Genomic DNA, 13631 nt, shown 5'->3' on the forward strand with positions numbered 1-13631 from the left:
TTCAAACAAAGTTGTAACACTGTCCGACTTGGCTGATCATTTGGTGGTTCAGAGTCATCACAGAGCATTTCTTCAGGTACATGCTTGCACACTGCAACACACTTTCTGTGCACTATAGAGTGGCACATTAATAGAGTGGAAATACTTTCTATTTACATAAGCAGATTCATTCCCTGAAGGTGCCTTTATAGTGCATATTGCTGGAGGGGGTTTAGAGGGTTTAATTCCCTAATATAATAAAAACAGGTATTTCCTTTTAAAAAAAAAAAAAAAAAAGGGGTGAAACAGAGCAAAATACTCAAGGCCAATTCTTGTCTCAAGCCAACTGCTACTATCCCCAGATCCTTAGATAGGGTGGGACTGAGAAAATTAAGCAGTATTAATTACAGGCTTAAAAAATTATAAAACAAGAAAACAAACCTGAATTATTTAAAACAGCTCTCTTAGTAAGAATGCTAGAAGTGCCATTTTTTTTGCACTGTGTTGTGCTGGGCATTACTTCAGGAAAGGGCTGCTGAATTAAGAAGCTAATTAAAAAGACTGGCTCAGTTATGGGATGCACTTTCAACCCTCTGGCAGTAGTAGTGATGGAGACAATGAAAACCAAGTTGAGTGCCATTATGCCCAGAACGTTTATCAATCAGCATCCGGAAACTGCTCTCAAACTAGACAGGATGCCAGTCCATTGTTAGAGTCCACACAAATTCATACAAACAATTTGAATTTGCCAATCAACCTAATCAGCGTATCTTTGGGGCATGTGGAAAGAACACCAGAGTACTCTGAGGAAAATCTACATTAGAATACACAATGGGAGGTCTAAAACTTGCAAGTATACCATATGAGAAGGACCTGGGAGTCATAGTAAACAAGTCACAATTTACATTAAGACAGGGGACAGAAGTGATCAAAAAATTAAGAGGATGTTAGACTATATATTATGATCAGTGGAGTACAAGTCGAAGGGGATTATACTTTAGTTATATAACATAATATTGATGCCTCAGTACTGTGTTCATTTTCTTTATTATTGTTTGGTTTTCTGTCCTACTGTTAAGAAATATCTAGAGGACAAAGGCTTACCACTCAAGGCTCTCTTCATCATGGACAATGCTCCGGCTCACCCAAGAGACTTGGAAGAGTTGGCTGAAGAATTCCCATAGCTTACAGTAGATTTCCTCCCACCTAATACAACTCCTCTCCTGCAGCCTATAGACCAGCAGGTTATAGCTAACTGTAAGAAGCTATATACCAAGGAGGACTTTCTGAAGAGGAGGGGGAGGATCAACAATTAGTGCAGCAAATGTCCTCTTCTGAAATAAAGGACATCCTGAAAAAATGGACAGAGCTACAAACATTTGTAGAGAAGACCCACCCAGACAGAAAAAGCTAATCGTTGCATTAACTTGCTTAATGACAATGTCATGTCATACTACAGAACTGTGTTAAAGAAAAGACAGAAACAGGCAACCTTAGACCAGTTTTTATTTCCGAAAAGGTTGAGACCTAGTGAGCCAGAAGCAGGTCCTAGTGGGCTACAGCCTCTCCCAAGGAGAGAAAGGACACCAGAGAGGCTGAGTCCTGATGTTCTTAAGGGGGCTCTCCTTCCAAACAACCACCTTCCATTTCATTCTCCTCCTCCTCTGCAAGCCAAAGATGTCAAGTTAAATGGTGAGTACAGTATGAAATTGTTGTTTCTGGTAGGCTAGGCACTTTTGGTTGGTTTGGTAACTGTTTGGTTAGTACATTAGAAAAATTATTGGTGTTTTTGCTAAATTATGCACATTATACAACCCTTTTTTATTATGAAAAGTTTACATAAGTGTTGCTGTGGGAGGTTCGGAATGTATTATGGGTATTTATATTATTTCTTATGGGAAAAATAGTCTCGACTTACAAGCAACTTGAGTTACAACCAGCCCTCGTGAACGAATTCTGTTCTTAAGTCAAGGGTCCACTGTACTACAGAAAGGTTAGAGAAGAGCAACTAAGCCGATTCTAGGACTGCGAAGTATGAACCATGAAGAGAGATTGAAGGAGCTGAACCATTTCAGTTTAAGCAAACTGAGATTAAGAGGGGCTATCATTGAAGTCAGTCATCATCTAACCGGCTATATCCTAGCGCAGGGTCACATAGGTCTGATGGAGCCAAAACCAGCCGACACAGGGCACAAGGCAGGAAAAAATCCTCGGGCAGGGCACCAGCCCACCACAGTGTGATTGAAGTCTTCAATAAATTAAAGGAATTGGTATAATGCATCCCAGCTTTTACTGTAAAGTTTAAAACAAAAACAGGGGGAGATGGCAGGAAATTTAAGCGCAGATATTACATAAATGTTAAAAGTTTATCTTCACACAAATAAATGACCAAGTAGTGTTGTGGTTGAGAGTACGACTTCAAATCTCAACTTGATGAGATTTTGGACAGTCTAGAAGAATAGGATGGATGAGTTTGTTGGACTAAACGGTCTGTTCTTATCATAATGCTTCTAATGATTATCTGGGGGAATGTTCAAACAATATCAAAGTGTGGGATTTAAACTCAAGATGTTGCAAATGTGAAGCATTTAGATTTAGTAGCATAGTGAATGTCACTTTGACAGGAAATAACTGAAAAGGTTACCAAAAAAAAAAAGGCTGATAAATACAAAAGTCACATTGTGAATGATTCATTACCCTGCATGTAGAGTTTTTTTGGCTACAGCATTTATTTACTAGACACATTTCTGCCAACTGCTGTGTTTTCAGTATGCATCATTAAGAGAAATGTTTACAGACAAAGCAGCACATGGTTAGGATCTACTATTTTCACCACTGACTTGTCACATATGGCCAAATACTTTAATTTTGACAAGTTTTCAGAAGCATGAAGGTTTCCCGAAACAGCCTTAGTGTCTCTACTTCACCATAAAGAGGGGAATTATGACTAAAATGTATGTAGATCTGCAATTACTGCTGCCTTAACTGATCTTACTACTTGACACAGGTACAATTCACCAACAGATGGCATGAAAAGAAAAAAAAAAAAAGGGGGCAGATCTTTGTGTTTTCCAATTCTATATGATATGCTCTACAAATAGTGTTGTAACAGGGCTACATAAAATGTCAAATGTGCCTATTGTGTTTTGTAAGTCTTGCATTTGCTGACCTTTCTCCTTTGCAAAAATTACATGCATCTTCTTTGTAAATAGTAAGAGTGTAAGCAGGCTCAGTATTTGACCTTTTAAGAAGGTGGAATTTCCTGTGTCTACAGGATTCAGTTTTGTGTTATTAAGTTTAAGATTACCGTGTATTTCATTAAGAAAAAAAAAAAAAAAAAAATTGGTTCATCAATCTCAATTCTTCCTTCTCATCGTTCGAAATCATACATCTTTATTGCAACATGCTTTGGTGTTCACCAATTCTTTTTACGGACATACCTAACATCTCAATGCAACCAGTCTGGCCCTGACAAAAATCAAACAGGATTGTGCACATGTGAGAGGGGACAGTTAGTGAGTGTTCACCTGGAAGTATTGTAACGTATATGATGCAGCTACAAGAAACAAGGAAATCAGCATGAAACACAAGACAGAAAATTAGGGATGTGACAGAACAAACTGTTTGGTATCAGGTCAATATCAAAGTTCTGAAAATGTAACAGTACTAGCATTTTTAAAGCATCAGTAGTACAGAGAAAGTCGATACCATACTCGTGAATGAATGCACAACTACAGGTAGACAAATTACTGCAGAAGTCCTAATAAGTGGTTAAGACACAACACTGCATCAGCAGTTTATAAAAGGAAAAAAGGCAAGCATGACACACACGTGCACATGCTCCTTATTACCACTTTTATCCCATTATGCAGAAACAGATTTTTGCCTGCTTTGAGAGCGAACCAGCATTACCAGATCAGATGAGGTGTGATCATTTAACTTGAACTGTAACATGTTTGTAAGAAGAGATGAAAAGATAATGAGATTTAATGCTCCTACATAATCATGATATATAAAAACAGAGGCTTAGCATTCAATCCAACTGTAATGAGCATTTCTACAGATGTCTTAACACACGGTTTACTGAATAACATTTATTACATAAAAAAAGAATATTTGATTATTTTATAATATTTGCAGGATGACAGATGTTTTATATAGTAGATGCCACTGCATTGTATTAAAACAAGGAGCACCTTAGAATATATGTACATTCTGATGTGGTGATACATGTTAATTCAATTATGATTCATTTTGAATGAGGGCAGTGCTGTGAAGACGCAATGATATTTTGCTCCACATTTTGCAAATACTGTTAACTGTTCATTACTAATCATAAAATATGCATAAGCATGGAATGACGCTGAAGAACTGAAGAAGCAATACTTGAAGCCACTATTTAGACACCCTTCAAATTATGTGTTACTGAAATTATATTAATGTTCTCTACGCATGGTTAAGTAATCTGTTGGAAAAAAAAAAAAAACAGCACATCAAATACATTAGTGCATGGTAGTTCACCCAAGATAAAATAGCTACTGAATCAGGATATTGTGAACTGAAGTCGAATCAAATTGGGCTATCAGTCCTAACACCCAGCCCTAATCAATAGCTAAACTAATTTCCAAATTCAAAATCTGAATTAGTACACAGTCAAAAGCAGACAATCAAAAAATGAAAGTGTGACCACTCATATACCTGACAACAGCAAAACAAAGGCAGTTTTACAGGAGATCTGAAATCAAGAATTAATATACAACTGAAAAGATTGTTTCAACACTGGAAGTGTTAAAGTTGGGACAAATATTAAAAAACAAAACAGACTTGAAAAAATGAAAGAACCAGTAACATCATGCATAATGCTCAGTGTAGAACAGCAAAAAAGTAAAACTGTGCATACACACAAAAAATTCAGATGCAGAAAACCGTGCATAAGCCAACTTCCATGCACTTCAGCTCCATAAATCCCAGTCAGTATGAATAGGCAGGCACATGCATTCGCCTGCTGTCCCACCCCAAAACCTCCCATAATTTTGCATATTTTAATATGCAAATCAATATAAATAATCACCCGTTCAGTGTTTGGTTAACGGACAATGGCAAAAGCATGTGAAAAATAGAATTTCAGCAAATGTAAAGTGGAGGCAAGGAAAAACATTATTTGTTGGCTTAAGCAGTGGTATAAACAACAAAAGGAAGTTGATTGAGTGATACAGAGTGGCGTATAAACTCGGAAGTTCAAGTTAAACTTAACCTTAAAATCAATGTTACATTTACTAGAGTTTCTCAGATCCCATCGTAACTAAAGTAACACGTTAAATGCTTCGTATTGTATGTGTTCTTCTATTTTTCTACAGCCGTCTGGAGTTTTTTTTTGTTTTTTTCTGTCCCCCCTGGCCATTGGACCTTACTCGTATTCTATGTTAATTAATGTTGACTTACTTTGTTTTCTTATTGTGTCTTTTATTTTTCTATTCTTTATTATGTAAAGCACTTTGAGCTACTGTTTGTATGAAAATGTGCTATATAAATAAATGTTGTTGTTGTTGATGTGCTCTGTGTGTGTGTGAATCACTACAGGCTTCTTAAACGGGCTTTCTCTTGTTGCAGCTCTCAATCTAAATACTAAGATGTACAGCTGATATTTTCATGATGAAATTAAAGCATGTATTAAACATGGGGGCATGGTGAAGCAGTGGTAGCGATGAGCTGGTGCCCTGTCCAGAGATTGTTCCTGCCTCCCGCAAGATGCTTGCTGGGATGTGCACGGCCCCCCGAGGAAATAATTTATTGCAGCAGTACTGTCTCCGTCTAACGCAACACCACCCAATTTCTGTCCTTCCTTTTCTTTCTCCACGTAACCATTCGCCACACAAGAAGCTCTTTAATAAATGTAAAACCATTTCTAAGCTTAGAATGCCGATTCTTCAAAACTTTTAAGGAACAGTGAAATGTTTTTGTAGTACGTTTAATTATTCCATCCATCCAGTCCCAGCAAGCACACAGCGCGAAGCGGGACCAATCCCTGAATGGGGAGCCAGCTCATCACTACCATTATGCCACTGTGCCCACACGTTTTCTCATTATTTAAGTGAAGTTAAAAATTTCTGTATAATGCAATATATATATATATATATATATATATATATATATATATATATATATATATATATATATACTTAAATGCATTTCATCTCAAAACTATCATGAGCGCCAAGAAGGTCTATTTAGATTTACAAGATCTACTTAGAAGCCAGTCGTCATCTGTAAATACGTGCTCTCTTCTACTGAATTGTATTACTGTATTATTATTGAATGGTATGATCAGATTCAATATGCAAATCCTTCATAAAAAGGGTTAGAAGGGTATAGGTTTATGCGGCATTGGGACTCCTTTTGGAACAGATGGGACCTGTTCCACCACGACGGGTTACATCCAAACCGGAAGGGGAACCAATTTATTGGGGAGTCGTACAAGTAGGATAGTCGAGGATTGTTTAAACTAGGGAATGGGAGGGCAGGGAGTCCAGGACAGGCCAGGTTTAGATCTATGCATAGAGGTACAAACAATGGTGTAGAAATAATGTGTAGTAATGTAAATTCTAAGCAAACAGTTAAATGAAGGAGTAATGCCTTAAAAATAGCTTGCCTTAATGCTACAAGTATCAATAATAAGATAATTGAGTGGGAGTTGTATGTAGCAGAGCATAATTACGATATTATAGCAATAACGGAAATCTGGCTAAATAAACATTGGGATGAGTGTAACATAGAGGGATACACATTTTTTAGGAAGGATAGACAGAACAGAAAAGGAGGTGGGGTTGCTGTTTATGCCAAACAGAATTTAAATGCAAGTCCTCTTCAGTTGGATGATGAGCCCCATCTTAGTGAGGACATGTGGCTTCACCTGGAAAATATTAGGGAAAGGGGTCTTATTTTAGGAGTATGTTAGAGACCATCTAATTCAGACAGTAATTTCAACACACACCTTTATACGAATATCAAAAAGGCAAGTTTACAGGGGGTTATTATAGTCATGGGGGACTTTATCCAAATATTTACTGGGATAACCTTGCAGATGGAGGAGCACATGAACTTTTAGAAGTAATCAGTGACTTTTTTTTAACACAGTATGGTTAAAGCACCAACACAGGGTGAAGACTGTCTGGATTTAGTATTTGGTAATTAATCAAGATAGAATTGATGGTGCAGAAGTGATGTAACCACTAAGGTCAAGTGACCTTAATATAATACAATTCTCAGTATTTTGTAAGACTGCATATGCAAAGACTAAAATTGTTAACTTTGGTAGGGCAAATTTTGAGCAGATGCAACAAAGTCTAAGGAGGATAGACTGGGATAAGCTGTTAAGTGTGGAAACAGTCAAGGACCAGTGGAACAGGTTTAAAAATGTAAAAATGTAATTTAAATTTAAAAATGTAATGCAGGACAGATACATACCTTAATTTGGAATTAACAGGAAATTAAAAAAAAAACTCCACAGTGGATTAAAGATTTTAAAAAGAAGTTGCAAAGGAAAAAACTCCTTTATACAGGCATATAAGACTAATAGCTGCAAAGTGAATCATACAGTGTATGAGAACATGAGAGCAACCATTAACGAGGATATCAGGGAGGCTAAAAGACAGTTGAAGAGGAATATAGCAGATAAGGCAAAAGACCCCAAGAGATTCTTTCAGTATTTTAATAGTAAACAACAGTCAAGGAGGAGGTCAAGTGCATCAGAAATAGTAAAGAGGAATTAAAAGATACAGACAATGAAATAGCAGATGCCCTAAACTTACATTTTACATTGAGGTGTTCACAAGTAAGCAAGTGGATAACTACCCAGAGGTAAACGCAACTAGTAAGGAGGAACTGAGGGATTTGAAAATTGTAGAGGGAGATGTACTTCACAGATTAAATAAGCTGAAATCAAACAAATAATCAGGACCAGATATTTACCCATGAGTTCTTAAGGAGACTAGTGAGTACATATAAAAGCCCTTGACACATTTTTAGGAAGTCACTGCGCACTGGTGAGATTCCAAAAGACAGGAATATGGCAAATATCATTACATTATATAAAAAATGGTTACAGGGCATATCCAAGCAACTATAGGTCAGTAAGCTTAACATGCATCAGAAGAAAATTAATGGAAGGAATTAAGGATAATATTAAGCAACACCGGCCAGACAGGAGTTTTTCCGAACAGTCAGCATGGGTTCAGAAGAGGGAGGTCATGTTTTAACAACATGACGGAATTCAATGAGGAGGCAACAAAAGGATACGATCAAAGTGGAGCATATGATATTTATCTGGACTTTCAGAAAGCATTTGATAAGGTGCCACATGAGAGGTTGCGTATCAAACTAAAAGTGGGAGTTCAAGGTGATGTTTTTAGACGGGTGCAGAATTGGCTCAGCCACCGGAAGCAGAGGAAGATGGTGCAAGGAACCTCATCAGAATTGGCCGATGTTAAGAATGGTGGTCCACAGGCGTCAGTGCTAGGGCCGCTGCTATTTTTAATATACATATATAAATGATTTAGATAGGAATTTAAGTAACAAGCTGGTTAAGTTTGCAGATGATACCAAGATAGCTGATTAGCAGATAATTTGTAATCCGTTATCTCATTACAGAAGGACTTGGATAGCATACAGGCTTGGGCAGATCTGCGGCAGATGAAATTTAATGTCAGTAAATGTAAAGTATTACACATAGGAAGTAAAAATGTTAGGTTTGAATACACAATGGGCGGTCAGAAAAATCAAGAGTACACCTTATGAGAAGGATTTAGGAGTCATAGTGGACTCTAAACTATCAACTTCCAGACAGTGTTCAGAAGCCATTAAGATGTCAAACAGAATGTTAGATTATATAGCACAATGTGTGGCATACGAGTCCAAGGAGGTTCTGCTCAGCCTTTATAATGCACTGGTGAGGCCTCATTTGGAGTACTGTGTGCAGTTTTGGTCTCCAGGATACATAAAGGACATCAACATGAACCATCAACAACAAATCAAATTTATAATTGTTCAATATATGATTAAAGTTGAACAAAATCAGACTCTGCAGCTGCATGAATAAAGTACCACATCTGGTTAGCAGAAATAGCTCAAAAGTTGATAGAAATCTACATTTTGTACATAATATATGTATACAAAATTTGGTTGACCGAAGTGAAAGCGTACTCTAGTTACTCTCAGACAAAATTCCACAAATGGCATTTTCAGACTTGGGGAGGTCTAAAACATTGAGATTCATCAAAATCTCAAAGTTGAATTTTTGGACGATTCCAATACTGTCCCCTATACTTTGTAGATTAGAAAGTAAAAAATAATGTCACGTAGACAAATTCTTGCTACATTCCCCTAAAAATTTTGCAAACACATTCTGTATTTCTGGATCAACACAAAAAAAGGCAGAATCTGAAAGAACACCTTGTTAAATAATGCAGGAGGTGGTTAGGACGAACACCCGCACTTAAGGTGGTCCATAGGACTGAACTTGAGGACCACTCAGTTAAGGTTTGTGTTGCTAATTAGCTCACAAATTAAATGTAACATTGAAATAGCAACTCTGATTTAACATTCAGTAATGCACTCGTGTCTGTACTGCTCATCACTAATTGTCAATATCTGGATACAATAGTAAACTTCACAGGAAAAGGAGCATTAAAATGAAAAGCACAAGACACAGATAATTCAGAAATTTGCATTTTTTGCCTTTACATATAAAATATAGTAGCACATATTTCTGAAGATAAAATTAAACAATCATTTATAAGGCTAAACCATTTATTAAACTGGCTGAAATATAAACTAGCAGCCACATTAATACTCAAAAACTAAACCTGGACTGCTCTGCGCTCCAATAAACACACGTTATCAGCAATACACTAATAACCCAATTGTGCTCCACTCACTTAGAAGCTTCTCCGTCTTAAAATGCTTTCTACATTGGTTCCAGATTCTATCTGTGGCACCCCTGCAAGAGAACCACCTCTTTCAACCTTCACAAACATATGCAGTTAATATCTGGAAAAAATTAGGAATTAACTTACTTAGAGATCTTTATATAGACAACGTCTTTGCATCCTATGAACAATTACATTCCAAATTTAACATTCCAGCTACACATTTCTTTCACTATCTTCAAATCAGGAACTTTGTTAAACAGAACTTTCCAGATTTTCCTCATCTTGCACCTTCATTCATGCTGGAAAAAATATTGCTCAATTTTAAGGAATTAGACTCCATCTCTACAATATATAAAATCATTTTACAATCCCTTCCTTTCAAAGATCCAAGAGGACACTGGGAAAAAGACCTCTCAATTAATATATCAGAAAAGGAGTGGAAAGTAGCAATGCAGAGAATTCACTCGAGCTCCATATGCGCAAAGCATACAATTATACAACTCAAAATTATTTATCGAGCACATCTGTCTCGACTAAAACTCTCCAAAATGTTTCCAGGGCATGATCCAACCTGCGAATGTTGCAACCAAGCCCCAGCCTCACTGGGTCACATGTTCTGGGCCTGCACCAAATTAACATTATTCTGGACAAAAATGTTTAATTACCACTCAGACAGCCTTAGACTCACAATCCCTTCTAACCCATTAACAGCTGTGTTTGGGGTTCTTCCAGAGGGGCTTAAAAAGTGGAGAAGGACAAGCAAATTGTGATTGCATTCACTACACTGTTGGCACGCAGACTTATTCTGATAAACTGGAAGAACCCAAACTCTCCTCTTTTAAGTCAGTGGGAAACTGATGTGTTATACTATTTGAAATTGGAAAAAATCAAATACTCAGAGGATCCGTACAGACTTTTTTGAAAACATGGCAGGATCTAATCAGTAATGTTTTAAAATACATTTATAAAGCACAGAGAGTTTATTAATTTAGGTATTTTTACAAGCCTTAAATTTTACACTGTTTGGCTTGCTCTCTCTCAGGGGTGGGGATCGATCTGTTCTTAACATAATTCTTTTTTTTGTAAAAACTTGATTGCTATGTATTGATTGTAATAAAATTAAAAAAAAAAAAAAAAACCTGGAAACCCCTGTTGTAATGCAGTGGTTCTCAGGTTCAGTCCTGGGGGCTTCCAATGGATGCAGGTTTTTGTTCCAGCCAGTACTCTCAATCAGTCACCTTAAAGTGATCTCATTGTTTAATTAGGTTAGGAACATGCACTGATACAGTGCCAATCCTGCCACCAACCATCAAGTTCCCCCTGCAAGTTGGAGGACCTGCTTAAAGGACTGAATCCAGGTTAACATCATAACCAGGACAAAGCAATTGCAGGTTAAGGAGGGCCTTGCTCAAGGGCCCAACAGAGTGGAATCACTTCTGACATTTGCAGAATTTGAACCTCATTGCCACCACTCCACCATATATTTTTTAATCAGCTGACCCTATCCCCCATCAAGACCCCCTCCCTTGTATCTTGCATTTAAAAATTAGTGTCAAATTTACATTTAAATACATATCTGTATTTTGTTTCCTTTAGGGACTTATTTGGCTTTACTTTAATTTTTATTTTGGAGATTGCTATCTCTATTGTATCCAAATCAATAATTAATGATGAGCAGAGCATAAACCAGTGAAAGGACTGTGAAATGAGCAACAACTTTACAAAATAAAATTAAAAGGAAAAAAAAAATGTGTACCCATCTAACAAACATACATGTCTGCACCTTTTGGTAAAAATATAGCATCACCAGCTTGCAATTTGTAGTTGCAGACAAAAGAGCACAGAATCTAGGAAATAGCAGCTTGCTTAATAATGAGAAGAAATGGATAGAGACAAAACCCTGCAGGCACAGGAGGCTCAGAGAACTGAACTTGAGAACCTCTGGTATAATTAACTTGTGTCAAATTCAGAATGGATTCTTATCTTATGCCTAATGGTACAGGGATAAACTGCAACACCCCATGAACCTGAAATGCAATAAGTTAATCAATAAACTGGTAAAACTGAATAAAAAAATTAAGATATAATAATTATGTGAGTATACCTGTGCAGCAAAATGACATAACGGTTATGGCTGCTACGTATAGAACGCTCCATGCAAATCCCAGCATTGTTTTCGTGGAATATCCACGCCCTTTTTGTGGACTACCATTCCAAAGATATGAGATTTAGGTCACCTGGCATCCCTGAATTGGCACATGCTGCAACTGCGGGTGTTACCCTGTGTGTATCCTAATGGCATAACCACCTGTCCATGGTTGGTTTACACTTTGCACAAAGACAGGGACTACTCCTTAAGACACCGTCATGTTGGAGTAAGAAATAAAAAGAAGACAACCTGATCTGCGTGCTCATTATTATGGAACAATCATCATTAACTTCACCCTTCACAACCTGTGCATAAAAGCCTCTAAAAGGGAAGAATTGTAGGAGAAATTAAAAGGCTCAGTAATACCCCGGGAAAGGCTAGCTTTACAATAACAAAGTAGGGCGTAAGCATTTCCAGCAGCAGCAGAATCATCAGAAACATCTCACCAGTGAACAGGTGCTTCTGGGACAGCGAACGGTAACAAAGGAATGTAAAATACATTGCAAGATGATGTATGCTATGTGTGCGTGATTTTTTATTTTCCCCTTCCTTCCCAAATAAATGAGGCATGACTATGAAAAGGGAACTATAGCTTTTCACACAGGACATTTCAGCTCGGGGGACTGCCTGCTTAGAGATACAATACAGAAGGTCGCGGCAAATGAAACAAAACGAAGACAAAGGAATATACCAGTGGAAAGGCCCGTGAACCGTCCCACGTCTGTAACGGCGATTAATCAACTATACATAGTTAAGGGAATTAAAGCATTGTCAGAACTAGTAACTCACGGTGCAGGGGAGGTTGCTCGGCCCTCCTGGCCCTCAATGCGTCTCGGCCAAAGCACACGTAGCTACTTGGGAATATGCCGACGCGCTCCTCGATCTTCCCAGTCCACCATCCCTCGTCCCCCGACACCATGGAGTCCCTGGATAACACCTCCACCACATCTCCCCTGCGCAAGCTGAGTTCATCGTCTGCAGTAGCATCGTAGTCAAATACTGCCGTCCAGTAACGAGAGACAGCGGGGTTAAGACTCGAGGGTCGGAGTGTCGCAGCGGGCTCAGGGTCGGTCGAGGAGTCGCTATTATCCGGATTAAAGGGAATGTTGAATGCATCCATTGAAGACCCATAGAGACAGCCTCGGAGTCTCACTTATGGTCCCCGGTAATCACTGGAGGTTTATGGTAATAGCGTTCGAAATGAGCGGCATTTAGACCAATTTCAGGTTGACTTCCTGTACGGTCCGCTATAATAAGACGATTAACGCAGTGCGCGTGAGCACGACTCGCACCGAGAGCGCAGACAAGCGCCACCCCATGAAAATTACAAGCAGTCGACTACAGCAACCGTATGAGCGATTCTGACCACAATTGGCCGTCTTCGCCGAGCACAGTAGTTTATAATAAGCCTTGACGTCAACGCGGTAACGCCCACTCCACCACGCCTGTTGTTTGATTGGATGTTGTCCCCGTCAATCTTCGCTTCGACACACCTGAGGTGTGCGGAGCGTTTCCCGGTAGTTTTTAACATATGGCTTTTAAGAAATTAGCGTGTATTTATAAAGAAACATTGCTCT

At 38.1% G+C, this 13631-nt stretch overlaps 1 protein-coding gene across 2 annotated transcripts in view; it reads right to left on the reverse strand.

Annotated features, from left to right (window-relative positions):
* Positions 1-13414, reverse strand: part of map3k9 (mitogen-activated protein kinase kinase kinase 9) — a 150514-nt gene extending 137100 nt beyond the window's left edge. For both annotated transcript variants that reach the window (XR_005631310.1, XM_039741833.1), the window contains exon 1: positions 12844-13414. Coding sequence is in view for 1 of the 2 variants with exons in the window: in XM_039741833.1 (XP_039597767.1) it covers positions 12844-13174 (331 nt within the window). In the remaining variant the exon portion in view is untranslated. The remainder of the gene's footprint in view (positions 1-12843) is intronic.
* Between the last annotated feature and the right edge of the window lie 217 nt (positions 13415-13631).

This window comes from Polypterus senegalus, chromosome 18 (genome assembly GCF_016835505.1).
Source record: "Polypterus senegalus isolate Bchr_013 chromosome 18, ASM1683550v1, whole genome shotgun sequence".
Taxonomy (NCBI): domain Eukaryota; kingdom Metazoa; phylum Chordata; class Cladistia; order Polypteriformes; family Polypteridae; genus Polypterus; species Polypterus senegalus.